The sequence below is a fragment of the Macaca mulatta genome, chromosome 13, assembly GCF_049350105.2.
Source record: "Macaca mulatta isolate MMU2019108-1 chromosome 13, T2T-MMU8v2.0, whole genome shotgun sequence".
In the NCBI taxonomy this organism is placed as follows: domain Eukaryota; kingdom Metazoa; phylum Chordata; class Mammalia; order Primates; family Cercopithecidae; genus Macaca; species Macaca mulatta.
In genome coordinates this window covers 80960311-80976170 of record NC_133418.1, presented here as the reverse complement: position 1 = coordinate 80976170, position 15860 = coordinate 80960311, and the positions used below count along the sequence as shown (strand labels likewise).

The following is a 15860-nucleotide window of genomic DNA, read 5'->3' as shown; positions in this document are numbered from 1 at the left end:
TTGAGATTTTCAAACACATACCAACTCAAAAACACTTCTCTGCTTTCTATGGAATAGTGCTCACATCATTTGTATGACTGTCTTTTCTCTTTAAAATTGGAAATACTCTTGTTTCCTCCAAACTGCTAATAAGCTCTACTGACCCATGCTAAAAAAACAAAGCTCTTTCGGCCGGGCGCAGTGGCTCACACTTGTAATCCCAGCACTTTGGGAGGCTGAAGCGGGTGGATCACTTGAGGTCAGGAGTTCAAGACCAGCCTGGGCAATATAGTGAAACCCCATCTCTATTCCAAATACAGAATTAGCCAGGCACAGTGGCAAGTGCCTGTAATCCCAGCTACTTAGGAGGCTGAGGCAGCAGAATCACTGGAACCCGGGAGGTGGAAGTTGCAGTGAGCCAAAATCGTGCCATTGTACTCCAGCCTAGGCAACAGAGCAAGACTATCTCAAAAAAAAAAAAAAAAAAAAAAAAAAAAGAGAAAAAAAAGTTCATACCTGTAACCCCAGCACTTTGGGAGGCCAAGGTGGGTGAATCACCTGAGGTCAGGAGTTCGAGACCAGCCTGGACAACACAGTGAAACCCCATCTCTACTAAAACTACAAAATTAGCCAAGTCTGGTGGCACATGCCTGTAATCCCAGCTACTTGGGAGGCTGAGGCAGGAGAATCGCTTGAACTTGGGAGATGGAGGTTGCAGTGAGCCGAGATCACACCACTGTACTCCAGCCTGGGCAACAAGAGTGAAACTCCGTCTCAAAATGAAAAGCTTTATTTTTGTTGATTCCATTATTCCACTATTGTACAGAAACCCTGCACTGTGCTTGGACTCGGCTTGAATTTGTCTGACTTTCACAGGCCTCCTCTTCTTGACAGTAAACTTGAAAATATTTTTATGTGGGCACTCGGGTTGTGAAGGACTCCTTGGGCCTCAACCCCCAGTGTCCTAACTCTGAGCTACCAAGTTGACTAGAAATCCTGTAAGACCACCATGTGGGAGGAAGCCCTCCAAAGCACACAAACCATCCATCTCAGAAGGAACACGACTTGGAAAGCGGAAGGACATGGTGGTATGCCCATTGATTGATTCATTCAGCGGTGCCTACCGGGTGCCCAACATGCCAAGCTCTGCTAATTGGCAGGTCTGCAGAGTGCTGGAAGAGCTCACCTCCTCAGGGAGGAAACAAAAAAAACAAGCAAATAATGGGAATGTTACAGCAAGTGCACATCCAGGCCTGGGTTGGTAAAGACCCTACTTCATGGTGGCTCACGCCTATAATCCTAGCACTTGGGGAGGCCGAGTGGGCAATCACCTGAGGTCGGGAGTTCAAGACCAACCTGACCAACATGGAAAAAACCTGTCTCTACTAAAAATACAAAAATTAGCCAGGCATGGTGGTGGGTGCCTGTAATCCCAGCTACTTGGGAGGCTGAGACATGAGAATAGCTTGAACCCGGGAGGCAGAGGTTGCAGTGAGCTGAGATCATGCCATTGCACCCTAGTCTGGGCAACAGCGCGATACTCCGTCTCAAAAAACAAAAAACAAAAACCAAAACAAAACAAAAGAACAGGATGTGACTTTAGAGAACTCTCTGAGGATAGATCTCAACAGCCAACTATTGTCCAAACAACTGCAAGGGCAGGAAGACTGAAGCTGGTTGAATACTTTCGCTTTACCTGGACCTGATGTTTTGGGTTGTTTTTTTTTCCCCCTCCATGCAGAAAAGAAAAAGATAAGTGCCTATCTTTGATTTGCTAATGCAGCTTCTTTATTTGTACTAAGGCTGCATAATGTGGGCTTTGTAAAGTCTGTGGGCCTGAAAGCAGGATACATTTCTAATGGAAACACTCCCATGCATGATTGTACAACAGCAAAGCGATAAATTACCGTGATTTTGTACTCCCTGAAGCTATTAGTTCAGCCCTCCTTCAGGAATGTTGCTTTCAGTTATAGAAATTCTATAAATATTCGTTCATCAGAAAGACAAATATTAAATGAAAATTATGCTGAAGGACATGAGAAAAAGTAGACTTGAGACAGAAATTGTCCTGAGAACAATTTGCAATACAAAGCTTGCTTAATAATTTACTGGAACTCGTAAACTCAGCGATTATGCCGGGCACTGGATATTTGATTACATAGAAGAAAACAGGCTTACAGTGTGAGGTGTCTGGAAACTGGGAGCACTTGTATTAATGTGAATGTGAAGGGTTTTTTTTTTTTTTTTTTTAATTAAAGCAGAATATTCTTATAGTTTCAATTCCAATTTGACTTTTAACTGACTTTAAACCGGATTGCTTTCATTTTGTATTCTCATAGGAAGTAAATGATTTTAGTTAGAGTCCTAGCCATGCGACTTATCAAGTTGATTCTGGGCAAATTCACTGCTGTAAGCCTAGGTTTCTCATGGTGAATTCTCTTTGCAAAAGGGCAGCCTGACCCATAGTAGTAGGTGCAGTGTTTAGAACCCACAGAACTGACTACAGACAGCTTGATTTACTGTGACAGGATTATTCTAGGTCTGGGGACACGCAACGAGACCAAGAACTGGTCCTTGCGAAGTTCAGAATCTGTGTGGAAGACAGTATGTGTGATACCTGCTCTGCTCAAGCAGCTGTGGAAGACCTGGAAAGGGAACAATATGTTGGGTGAGGGGTCCAAGAGGCAGAGGTGACACTGATGGTGATCTCAGCATTCTCAAAAAAGGGTACAGGTGCTGAAGGCGGACTGTCCATGAGGTGGGTGGGCCCCAGCCATCTATGGGGACGTAAAATGCTGATAGATAGAACCTCCTTCATTTTAGGTGTCAATTTACTCTACCTTCTAATTTTTGCCAACTTTGTCCCACAGAGGTCTCAAATTATCTGCTTGTCCTTAAAACAGATAAGCAGTGACTTTGTTGGTTGTCCACATACAACCTACAGGCCATTTAACAAGGAAATTCTGGTCCTAACAGAGGTCCCCGCCTCAGTTTTAATTTATAATTCTAAGACTGAAGTCTTCTGAAATGGCTTAAAGTACTTGTGCAAACATTTGATAAGATAAAAACGAAGGTGCCAGTTGGGTGCAGGACCTCATGCCTGTAATGCCAACATTTTGGGAGGCTGAGGTGGGTGAATTTCTTGAGCCCATAAGTTCACGACCAACCTGGGTAACTGGACAAAACCCCGTTTATTCAAATTAATACAAAAAATTAGCTGGCTGTGGTGGCATGCACCTGTAGCCCCAGTTACTTGGGAATCTGAGGTGGGAGGATCACCTGAGCCTGGGAGGTCAACACTGCAGTGAGCTGTGATCATGCCACTGCTCTCCAGGCTGGGCCACAGAGTGACACTGTTTTTTTTTTTTTTTTTAAAAAAAAAAAAAAAAGGCAGCAGCAGCCCACATTTAGAGTATACTTTATTCAAAGCATTTCAGTTAAAATTATATTGCGTTCAAATACATGAACATATAATTATATATAAAATACTATAGTTTTCAATAGTTTATAATGACATCTTTTTAGAATTAGCTGCTTATAATTTGAGTGTAAATTACAGAAAGCTGCTAAATTTTGTTTATATTTCTACTTATTTCAATTTAGCTATTAGATATTTAGAACACTCAAAAGCCCACCTACAATATACAGTTATACTTTAAATATTTATGTTCAATAGGGGAACCAATACAGTGCAAAAGATATCTGAATAGCTAGTCCTTTGTAACCCCCCCCGCTGCTGTTCAGAGTTCTAGATAAGGGGGTCTTACCTATTTCCTCTGTATTACACTCACATTTTACCAGAGTCAACGTACAAGGGCCAGTGTGGAGTCACTTCATGCACAGAAGATGGTACTTTCAGTTTCCCCAAAGATTGTGAAATCCAGATTACACCCCAAGGTTATGCCTCACCTTGGAGACCTATTTTAATGAATGTCAATTAGTGAATGTTGACTAACTTGTCGTTAGCATGACTGCAAAAAATAAGGCCTACTTCAGTGCAATCACTAAAGATGTACACAGGAGTGAGGCTCTTGGCCAGGTGTGTAATACCAGTACTTTGGGAGGCTGAAGCGAGGGCAGGGGGAGGATCACTTGAGGCCAGGAGTTCGAGACCAACCTGGCCAACATGGTGAAACTCCATCTTTACTATACAAAAATTAGCTGAGTATGGTGGCGCACGCCTGTAATCCCAGCTACTTGGGAGGCTGAGGCACGAGAATCACTTGAACTCGGGAGGCGGAGGTTGCAGTGAGCTGAGATTGCGCCACTGCACTTTGGCTTGAACAACAGAGCAAGACTCTATCTCAAAAAAGAAAAAAAAAAAAAAAAAAGACACTTGGCAAACCTGTAACATGTGCAGGTCCTGCACCTGGGCAGTGCTCAAGGCACTATGTCCACTGGGCCAAGACTCAACATTGGCCACGCCCCCCGCTTCCTTAAATCTAAGGCCATAAAAAGAGGTGAAGTAAAAGCCTGGCTAATACCATGACGACATTTACTTTCTGGCTTCCTGCCATCAACCCTCCCTCTCACACCATCTGCGGGCAGGTAGCAGATGCAGGAGAGAGAGTCCCACAAGACAGAAGGTCAACAGCACAAGTTGCAAGCAGCCTGCCTATGTCCCCAAGGCAAGGTCTCCCCTGATGTGAACAGTGTGACCCAAGTTGGCATTGAAACTGAACAGCAGGGACTCACCAAATTCAAATGAACAAGGAATACCCCAAAATCGGAAGAGTTCTCAAAACATTTTCAACATTTTGGTAATTAATTACCTCATCTCCAGTTAGGTCGATATTCCATATTAAGACATGTTTTATAATGGCAAACTCTCTTGACTACCTATCTTAGAATTTTTTTTTTTTTTTTTGAGACGGAGTCTCACGCTGTTGCCCAGGCTGGAGTGCAGTGGCGCGATCTCGGCTCACTGCAAGCTCCGCCTCCTGGGTTCACGCCATTCTCCTGCCTCAGCCTCCTGAGTAGCTAGGACTACAGGCGCCCGCCACCGCGCCTGGCTAATTTTTTGTATTTTTAGTAGAGACGGGGTTTCACTGTGGTCTCGATCTCCTGACCTTGTGATCCGCCCGCCTCGGCCTCCCAAAGTGCTGGGATTACAGGCTTGAGCCACCGCGCCCGGCCTTTAGAATTTTTTTTGAAGTCACTATTTACAGTGTAGATATTAACAGGCATGAGAGTCAATATAGGGATAACTTTTATTTCAAAAAATTAAATACAAACCAATATTTTGCCCCTTCATAGATGAAGCCACATCTTTTCAGGATATTGAGTATAAAGTAACAAGCCTAGGGCACAGCTTGTGCTGACAAAGTCCTGAAACTAAAATGAGAGGAAACACATCACTCTACTTTGGGATAAGTCATGACCAAGACTCAATTTCAGAGACGTTCTATGAACAGAGGTGCTTGGAAGCCACGGTGGCAGAAGGGAAAGAGGGGGAAGTATGCCGAAGAGCCTCCAGGCATGACAGACAGCCCCCTGAACAAGCACAAGTGACAGGCCCTTTGGGTCTCTGCTTCTCACTGGAAAATGATGAAGGCTAGATCTGATGACTCCTAGTGCCAACATTTAATGAAATTTGAAAGTTATGCAGGACTTCACACATGTAAGGAATTGTTATATTGCAGAATATTATGCAATAGAAAGTTCACGATCACTATACTTAGCTCTAAAATTTTTCAGAGAAACAGCAGACTAATAAGCGAGTCTTAAATAAAGGAATAACATTTTAATGAAATAAATGAAACATAGCAGGGAAACCAAAGAGCCAATTAGGGGAAGAATCTTGAAAAAGTATGGCTTCCCACAGCAGCAGCACTGAAGAAAATGCTATCAATTTATGCCAGAGGAAAAAAACTCCAAAAATGTCCAATAACCAAGCGCACAGTTATGGTCAATAAGATTTTGAACATGTGTCACACATAAAGAAAATTTTCATTTATTTTTCCCTTCAAATACACTTCAAAATAACATGTAGACACAGAATCACAAATATATACAAAACAAAGTATCGCCTGCTTATTTCAGGAAGAATTTTCCCTCAATTCTTTTAGCTGCTGTACATAAAATTCAAAGCTTTCCTGTTAAGGAGAAAAAAAGAGGGAAGTTAGAGATAAAGCTACCAGCAAGAGGTGATGGTACAAAACTTAAAAAATCATAAACACTACCAACTGGTAGCTAAGACGGCCAGGCCCATGGAAGATACTGCCCCTCAAGCTTCAGCACACCTTCTTGTTTCATTAAATCACAAGTTCAAGGGCCTTGGGTTCAGAGTCAAAGCAGCAGGAGTTTAGGGTACGTGTGTATCTGCAAGCATGTGTGTACGTGCACATATGGAGGTATTTACACCTGGGTATGGAAGGCTGAGGTGTTCGAAATAAACATGGTGTACTGACTTTCAGTTCAATGATGCAACAAAAAGGAATTGTGCATATGTGATTTCTCTTATTAAAGAAAACAGGCCGGGTGCGGTGGCTCACGCCTGTAATCCCAGCACTTTGGGAGGCCGAGGTGGGTGGATCACAAGGTCAGCAGTTCAAGACCAGCATGGTCAACATGGTGAAACCCCATCTCTACTAAAAATATAAAAATTTGCCAGGCATGGTGGCGGGCCCCTGTAATCCCAGCTACTCGGGAGGCTGAGGCAGGAGAATCGCTTGAACCCGCGAGGTGGAGCTTGCAGTGAGCCGAGACCACGCCATTGCACTCCAGCCTGGGCGACAGAGCGAGACTCCGTTTCCAAAAAAAAAAAAAAACTTTCCTACATGAAGAAATAAAAAACCAACTTATGTAAATGAACAAGTAATTACCAGTGACATAATATGCTTGGCTGTTGAACCTATTTCATCCTATTTCAAGTTGAAATGATAGAACTGCCCCAAGGACATTTGGTAAATCCATGCCTATAGCTGAAGGTCTGAGACCTTGTATTTTAAACTGTGGCCCCAGAGAGCTATGTTCTCCCACTGCTGCAGCCAAGGCACGCTGCTCAGTCCCTCAAGCCATCCCCTGAGGGCTCTTCACAGAGATCTAATCCTCATGTAATTAAGTCTTCAACTTATTTTCTTATACATTGTTATGAAGCGTACATAAATCTGTAGAGGTATTTTTTCCCTTTAATTAAGAAATACTCACAGGGGGTTCAGTGAAAGGGACAGACTCTCCAGCATTCTTCAGCAAAAATGCGTAACGCTTGAGAAACAGATCATCCAATTTTGTATTCTTTGCAGTCAAATGTTCATACAGTGCTTTAGCAGATGTGACATCTTTCTCTGAGACTGACAAAGAAAAAACTATTAATCAGAAATAAAGACAACCTATCTTACTCTTTTCACCAAAACACTTAGCCACTCAGGGATGGCTGGATCCCTTCATCCCATGGCAAATAACACTTAACTACCTTCAGTAAGAAGCCATGCTCAGAATCTACCATCTCCCTCACTTCTTCTCTACATCCCTCATTCAGCATCACTCAGTTTGAAGGAGAAGAAAATGACAAATATGGCTACATTTAAAGGCCTTTAGAATAATACTAATGGTACCATTCACGTAGGTATTATTTTGAAGACCTATGATAGTTCAAGTGACCACAAACTGAAGTCCTCAGTTATAAAATACACACACATACCATTCAATCCCCTTTGGCTTAAAACCACTTTGAAATCAAGATAATCCAGGAACTGTTGTGGAGAGGGACATGTCAATTATGGAGAAATGTACATCAAGATCATCAGCTCAACACCAAAAAAGTTTTTCATTTTTCTATTGTGAAATAAATATGGAGAATATAGTTAGCTACAGTGATACACACAAAAAAAACCTATAGGCCGGGCGTGGTGGCTCACGCCTGTAATCCCAGCACTTTGGGAGGCCAAGGTGGGCAGATCACGAGGTCAGGAGATCAAGACCATCCTGGCTAACACGGTGAAACCCCGTCTCTACTAAAAATACAAAAAATTAGCTGGGCATGGTGGCGGGCACCTGTAGTCCCAGTTACTCGGGAGGCTGAGGCAGGAGAATGGCGTGAACCTGGGAGGCGGAGCTTGCAGTGAGCCGAGATCGTGCCACTGCACTCCAGCCTGGGTGACAGAGCAAGACTCCGTCTCAAAAAAAAAAAAAAAAAACCTATAAGTAGACATTAACAAGTTATACTAGTTTCACTTAAGTGAATGATAAAATAACTTAGGAGCCAAATTTGGCTGGCTGTCTACTTGTGGCTGACTTGTGGAAATTTTTTAGTTTACCATTGAGATCGTAAGGTCTCTGCTAACAATTACTGCTGGTAATTCAACTCTTTAATTTTGCATTAGATTGTTAGCATCTAACCACCAAATAAACCCCTGCCCTACGCTGACTCTGATATTGTCAATCGCAACTCCAGCAGCATCAGGGGATCCCCCTAACGTGGATATAAGAAGTTGAGCAATCAGAGTCTCCCAGAGTGGAATGAGGGTGAATGACTCATCAGCTCTTAGAGGAGTTGGAACACATCTTTGCTGTTTCCATGAAGTCAACTTCTTGTGTAAATCCTTTATTCCCCTCCCTAAGGAGCTGAACCCTTTCCCTACTACTATCAAGGGCTCAAGCTCTATCTTCTAGGAAGCTGCTCTGAAAATTCCAGCATCTTGCCTTCTTACTTCCTGATTTTTCTACCTTCCTCCCAAGATGGATTACCTAATTTAGTAGTAACACATATAGTTTTAGGCATTTGACACGATTTTACATTACAGGCATACCTTGGCTTTAATGCACTTTACAGATGTTGCGTTATTTACAAATTGAAGGTTTGTGGTAACCCTGCCTTGAGCAAGTCTATCAATGCCATTTTTCCAACAGTATGTGCTTGCTTTGTGTCTCCGTGTCACACTCTGGTAATTCTTGGAATATTTCAAACTTATTATTGTTATGTCTGTTATGGTGATCTGTGACCAGTGATCTTTGATGTTGCTACTGTAATTGTTTGGGGGGTGCTATGAACCATGCACACGAAGATGGCAAACGTGAGAAATGTGTTCTGACTGCGATGTTGACTAGCAGTTCTGCCGTCTTCCTCTCCTCAGGCCTCCCTATTCTCTGAGACACAACAATATTGAAATTAGGGCAATTAAAAACTCTGTAATAGCCTCTAAGTGTTCAAGTGAAAGGAAGAGTCACACATCTCTCATTTTAAATCAAAAGTGAGAAACGATTAAGCTTAGCTTACTGAGGAAGGCATGTCAAAAGCCGAGATAGGCTGAAAGCGAGGCTTCTTACGTGGAACAGCCAGTTGTGAATGCAAAGGAAAAGTCCTTGAAGGAAATTAAAAGTGCTACTCCACTGAACACACAAATGATAAGAAACTGACACAGCCTTACTGCTGAAATGGAGAAAGTTTTATTGGTCTGGATATAAGATCAAACCAGCCTCAACATTCCCTTAAAAGCCAAAGCCTAATCCAGTGCAAGGCCCTAACACTCTTCAATTCTAAGAAGGCTGAGAGAGGTGAAGAAGTTATAAAAGGAAAGTCTGAAGCTAGCAGAGGCTGGTTCTTGAGGTTTAAGGAGAGAAGCCATCTCTATGACATAAAAGTCCAAGGTGAAGCAGCAAATGCTGATGCAGAAGCTACAGCAGGTTATCCAGAAAATCTAGCTAAGACCACTGATGAAGGCGGCTACACTGAACGACAGATACTCAATGTAGATAAAACAGTCTTATATTAGAAGATGTCATCTAAGACTTTCATAGCTAGAGAGGAAAAGCCAATGCTTGGCTTCAAAGGACAGGTTGACTCTATTTTCAATGGCTAATGCAGCTGGTGACTTTAAGTTGAAGCCAGTGCTCACTTACCATTCCCAAATCCTAGGACCCTTAAGAATTATGCTAAATTTATTCTGTCTGTGTTCTATAAATGGAACAACAAAGCCTGGAGGACAGCACTGCTGTTTATACATGGTTTACTGAGTATTTAAAGCCTGCTGCAGAGACCTACTGCTCAGGAAAAAAAAGATTCCTTTCAAAATATTACTGCTCAGTGATAATGCACCTGGTCACCCAAGAGCTCTGAAGGAGATATACAGGGAGATTAATGTTCTCAGGTGCCCTAATACAACATCCATTCTGCAGCCCATAGATCAAGGAGTAATCTAGACTTTCAAGTCTTATACATTTTGGGCTCACTTCGGCAACACATGCACTAAAATTGGAATGATACAGAGAAGATTAGCATGGCCCCCGCACAAAGATGGCATGCAAATGTGTAAAGCATTGCATGTTTTCAAAATAAAATTAAAACAAAAACAAACGTTTCATGCGGCTATAGCTGACACAGACAGTGATTCTTCTGATGGGTCTGGGCAAAGTGAACTGAACACCCTCTGGGAAAGGTTCACCATTCTAGATGCCATTAAGAACATTTATTAACAGGAGTTTGGGAGAAGCTGACTCCAACCCTCGTGGATGAACCCCTTCGAGGGTCTCAAGATCTCTGTGGAGGAAATCACTGCAGATGTGGTGGAAATAGCAAGACCACTAGAAGGAGAAGTGGAGCCTGAAGATGTGACTGAACTGCTGCAATTTCATGATCAAACTTAACATGATGAGAAGCTGTTTCCTACAGATGAGCAAAGAAAGTGGTTTCTTGAGAAGGAAACTACTCTTGGTGAAGATGCCGTGAACACTGTTTAGATGACAACAAAGGATTTAGAATATGGCATACATTTAGTTAATAAAGCAATTGTATGGTTTGAGAAGATTGACTCCAATTTTGAAAAGATGTTCAACTGCAGATAAAATGCTAACAAACAACATCGCATAGTACAGAGAAATCTTTCATGAAAGGAAAAGTCAGTTGATGTGGCAAACTTTATTGTTCTTATTTTAAGACACCTCAACCTTCAGCCATCAGCATTGAGGCGAGACCTTCTACCAGCAAGATTACGACTCACTGAAGGCTCAGAGGATTGTTAACTATTTTTAGCAATAAAGTATTTTAAAATTAAGGTATGTATTTTTTAAAAACATAACGCTATTGCACACTTAATACACTACACTATCGTGTAAATGTAACTTTTATATGCACTGGGAAACCAAAAAATTCATGTAACTCACTTTGTTCATTATATATTTGCTTTAATGTGGTGGTCTGGAACCATATCTTCCAGGTATGCCTGTGGTTAGTTACTGGAAATTTGAGAAATTTTATGACTATATCTCTATTTTGAAATACAGAATGTTCTCCTCAGAAGTATAGAAAAAGAGAACTGACTTACTAATTCTGACTCCTGAGTCTGTTGTCCTCCCATAGATAAAATCAATGAAGCAATTATTTACCCCATGCCTCCAGTGAGCAAATCAGTGGGCAACAGATGGAGAGGCGATCATGATTGAGAAATGCTAACATTTATTTTGATGACTGAGGAAACTTTAGACTAGTTTCCTTTCATATGTGATTGTCTGGCAATCAGGGAACAAACTGGTTAAAAGACCAGAATTTGAACTGGGACGTAAAAACCTTGGGCTACTTTTTAATCAAGGGTCTATCATTTCAAAGGAGTAGCAGGCAAGCAGAGAGAGTACTGAAGGAGCAAGAAGGCCGGTTAAGTGAGTCTCAAATTTCTGCTTGTTTCAGGTGGCAGGCCCTTGGAGAGACTGAACTAGTTTCTGATATATAAGTCCAAGAGGATTTCTAGGTCTTTCCAGGAGACTGGGATTCTACTCAATATACCTGGACTGCTCGGAAGATGTTCAGTAATACTTTTTAATGTTAAAGTTATATGCATAATTTCATATTTTTCTTAATATATGGTTTAAAAACATATTCTAGCACTGAGTTATTTATATCATAATTACCTGATATTTAGGATTACTGCCTTTGAGCTGAAGACTGACTTAGTTGACTATACTACAAGTCATTTACATAACAGTCACTTAAATAATAAAGCCATTTAAATAATCCAATAATATAGTCAAATTAAACTTATATTACCATAGCTTTTCATGAGGGAACTATATGCTTCTTCCTTTTCGTTTAATTCAGGAATCAATTCTAACAGAGATTTCAGAGTTGATGCCTAAGAAATTAAATAAAGGTAGTATTACCAAAACCTCAATTAACAGTGAAATAGAACACTGACAAATCAACCCTATATTAAAATTTTTCACAATAATTATAACAGAACTGCCTATTCAATTTAATGGACTATTGTCCCTTGTATATTAGCATTTGATTTTGACTCAATAATCTACAGCTAAAACCAACCAGCATTTTTCACAGTTAATGCAATTCCACTTACATTTCTACAAATATTTTCCTAGAATATGAAAAACATTGTTTCTTTTGTCAAGTGGTGACCATACCATACCAAGAAGTTATAAGATTCCCAAGGGTAGAGAGATAACCCTATCTTTAGGTGCCACAACTGGTTGATGAAATTGTAAAGAATTCAGTTAAAACATTCTGAAGTTTTACCCACTTGACATACAAAAAAGAGCATTTCCAGGATCTCACTGAAATTTTTACTTACTTCTTCCAGGGAATAAGCAGACTCAGCTATGGTTTTATTTCCTGTAGCAAGTGAATACAGAACTGCTATGCCCTAATGAATATCTGCTGAGTATTTCCCACCCTACTCCAACATCGCCGGATAAATCCATGATGGACATATAAACATTTATGCCTTCTTCCCATCTCACCAAGAGGAGCAAAATCTGGCTTAACTATTTTACTGTCAAACAATGGAACACTGTTAACAGGCATCTTAAAAATCCTAACTCCTTTTTATAGCATGTTTATTCAGTCCACACCTGGACCTGCATCCTCCCAGGGCTTCTTCTATTTTAAACTCTCCTGGGTGGAATGTTCTAAGCAGATATGTTGCTGTGCATTTCCCGTCCCATCTCCTGGACAAGGGAACAGGGACTTGGCACAATCCCACATGTGGACTGACAAGTGCTTTTCAGATTCCTTGTACTTTTTAATCACAAATATAAAAACGTAGCCTCTGACAGGAAAGAAAGGGCAATTAAATACTTTCTAAAAGTTGTTTATAGTAAATAAATACATGAGTCACAGACGCAATGAAGCAAATTTTTAAAAAGTGTAGGTATATTTAGGGGAAGTGTGTAGAAATTAAGGAAAACGTAGATCTCCCAAAATGGACACAGCCTAAATGTTTCAAGTAAAACAAGCATCACAGTCGACACGTGGTTTGAAACTTCATAAAGAACCCAAATAAACTAAGAATGTAGTTTCTGGTGTACAAGAGGTAAAATGAGATCTAAGAGAAATTTAATTTTATACTTACTGTTAAACATCAATAGAATTTAATATACCTACTATGTACCCACAGAAACTTTTTTTTTTTTTTTTTTTTTTTTTTTTGAGACGGAGTCTTGCCCTGTAGCCCGGGCTGGAGTGCAGTGGCCGGATCTCAGCTCACTGCAAGCTCCGCCTCCCGGGTTTACGCCATTCTCCTGCCTCAGCCTCCGGAGTAGCTGGGACTACAGGCGCCCGCCACGTCGCCCGGCTAGTTTTTTGTATTTTTAGTAGAGACGGGGTTTCACGGTGTTAGCCAGGATGGTCTCGATCTCCTGACCTCGTGATCCGCCCGTCTCGGCCTCCCAAAGTGCTGGGATTACAGGCTTGAGCCACCGCGCCCGGCCCAACTTTTTTTAAATAATAATAAATTTTTCAAAAGGACTTGGTTCTGTTACACACCCACCCCTTCCTTATACAGTGTAAAAAAAAAAAAGTAACTGTACAAATTAGAATATTTGTGGCTCCATATCAATTTGAAAGCCAAGTGGCTCATTTACCTGATGGTTTATACCTGATAAATGCTCAAAAGTAGCCACGTGCTGGGAGACACTCTGGAGTATACATTTCCCTTGGCAGTGCTTCTGCATTGTTAACTGTCCCAAGGTGACCTAAGCAATGTAATTTTAATCTTCCTTTTTTTTTTTTTTTTTTTTTTTTTTTTAAAGTAAAGACAAGGTTTCGCCATGCTGGCCAGGCTGGTCTCAAACTCCTGACCTCAAGTGATCCACCCACCTCGGCCTCCCAAAGTGCTGGGATTACAGGTGTGAGCCACCATGCCTGGCCTAATCTTGCATTTTTAAGGGCCTTTTCTTGGAGCTCTCAATGCATAACTATGTAAGTGGAAAATTCCTGCATGAACTTGTTTTACATTTCTAGTTACAGCTAAAAGATGACAAAACTGACTCTATCAACATCCTCTAAAAGTAAGTAAGTAAAGACAAGAAAAGTCTTGAATCTCTACAGTATTCTCAAATAAGGTCCTGAACCAATAGGCTTTTATGTTAAATTCAATACTTCTGAGCAAGGCACGTGCAGTATCGTTGATTTGTTAGCAAGTAAAGCAGAGTACCTTTCCTTGTTTCCCAGCATTCCTAAGGAAGAACACCAACAAAATCGAGGTTTGTTCAGCAATTGCACCACATCTCTAAAAATTAAAACATTATTCAGTAAGTGAAGGTTTCTGATAAACAAGCGGATCAAACTGAATATTTCCAATTAAGAAAGTTCACAATAATACAGTAGTGTATTATTACCAATAGGAAGGCCTAATAGTCGACTATTATTTTTTAAGGCAAGAAAAAAGAAAACAAGTGTAAGCTATGCCAAGCTTTGCTAAATGCTGTCCTTGGCATTGCAAGTATAAAGTTTGTTTAAAAAGAAAAGGGAAAAATTAAACTAATGCTTCAACAACCACAGAATAAGGTTTAGGACTGCAAAGAAAGAGGAAAAAAAGAAACACTATTCCTCTCCAATTATACTGCCAAGCATTCACAAGTGAGCTAGGGATCATAAGGTTAATTATACATTTAATAAGGTGTCAGGGAGATAACTGCTCGTTTCTTTATAAAAATTAAAATGTACAAAGCAAGTTCTCTTTAAAGTATAATTACCTACACTTATGCATACAAAAGGACTGATTTCAATCTCTCTATTTTATAAAAGGCTTTCATTGCAACAGACAGCCAGCGCTTGAGAAAGAGACCAAAGTTAAACTCAAAAAAAAGTTTATATGACAGACCAGATAAATCAAGTGTCTATCCAATCTTAGATGCTATAGTAAAATCAAATATGGCAAGACAATATTTTAGTTTACACTCATCACAGATGTCATTCTTTTAAGTTTCTAAAAGAACACTGCTCTTTCAAAGCTTTAAAACACTGTCAATACTAAAACTAATGGTATAAAAAGAACTTTTTAGGGACACACAGAACATTTACATTATGCACTGATGTTTTTGACATCTGTGAATAAAGTATTCTTCGCTACAGCAAGAATAATCTCTTACTGTTTGACAAGCAGGTAAAGGATGGGTGAAGGGTTTATCATCTGAAACCCCAGTCTAGTGATGAGATGGTAAATGAAAAGACTCTGCTGTGGCATCGACACTCAGCTACCACCAAGAGCCCTTCGGTGAGGTCACTGCACATAACGCAGTTCTTTCTGAGGGAGTAGGTACCATCCCTGCTGCCTCCCACCTAGGCAGCTGTCAATCGTGCTCTTCAAGAAAAACCTTGATTATGGCAGAGAACAAGCTGGTAGATGAAGTACCAAGTGCCACTTTCTAAAGAACTATCAAAAGGATGTGTTAAAACTGATTGCATACCATCATGTGTAAAATTAGATATGTATATGCTTATTACACCCCTAGTAGGTACTTAGATATGTACGTATGAAGATAAAGCATGAGTATCTTTTTTTTTTAAACCACGGAAGATAGCAAAATAAAACAATTTTAAAAGTCCTGAAATCCCTATCATAAACTGCCTTTTCCTTAAAATTAAAAAAAAAAAAAAAAAAAAAATCAAAGGGAAAAAAAAGTAAACAAGCCAAACAAAGCAAGAAAATTCCCAG

At 40.5% G+C, this 15860-nt stretch overlaps 1 protein-coding gene and 1 non-coding gene across 2 annotated transcripts in view; one reads left to right on the top strand and one right to left on the bottom strand.

Annotated features, from left to right (window-relative positions):
- Positions 1 to 5175: 5175 nt before the first annotated feature.
- LRPPRC (leucine rich pentatricopeptide repeat containing) overlaps positions 5176 to 15860 on the bottom strand; it is a 117915-nt gene continuing 107230 nt past the window's right edge. The window contains exons 35-38 of the mRNA XM_015112262.3: positions 14358 to 14432; positions 11957 to 12041; positions 7129 to 7271; positions 5176 to 6074 (exon numbers count right to left, since the gene is read on the bottom strand). Coding sequence (XP_014967748.3) covers positions 6018 to 6074; positions 7129 to 7271; positions 11957 to 12041; positions 14358 to 14432 — 360 coding nt within the window. The 3' untranslated portion in view covers positions 5176 to 6017. The remainder of the gene's footprint in view (positions 6075 to 7128; positions 7272 to 11956; positions 12042 to 14357; positions 14433 to 15860) is intronic.
- On the top strand, positions 10142 to 10248 carry LOC114671970 (U6 spliceosomal RNA). Its single transcript, XR_003722179.1, has one exon. It is a non-coding gene; the product is annotated as a U6 spliceosomal RNA (small nuclear RNA).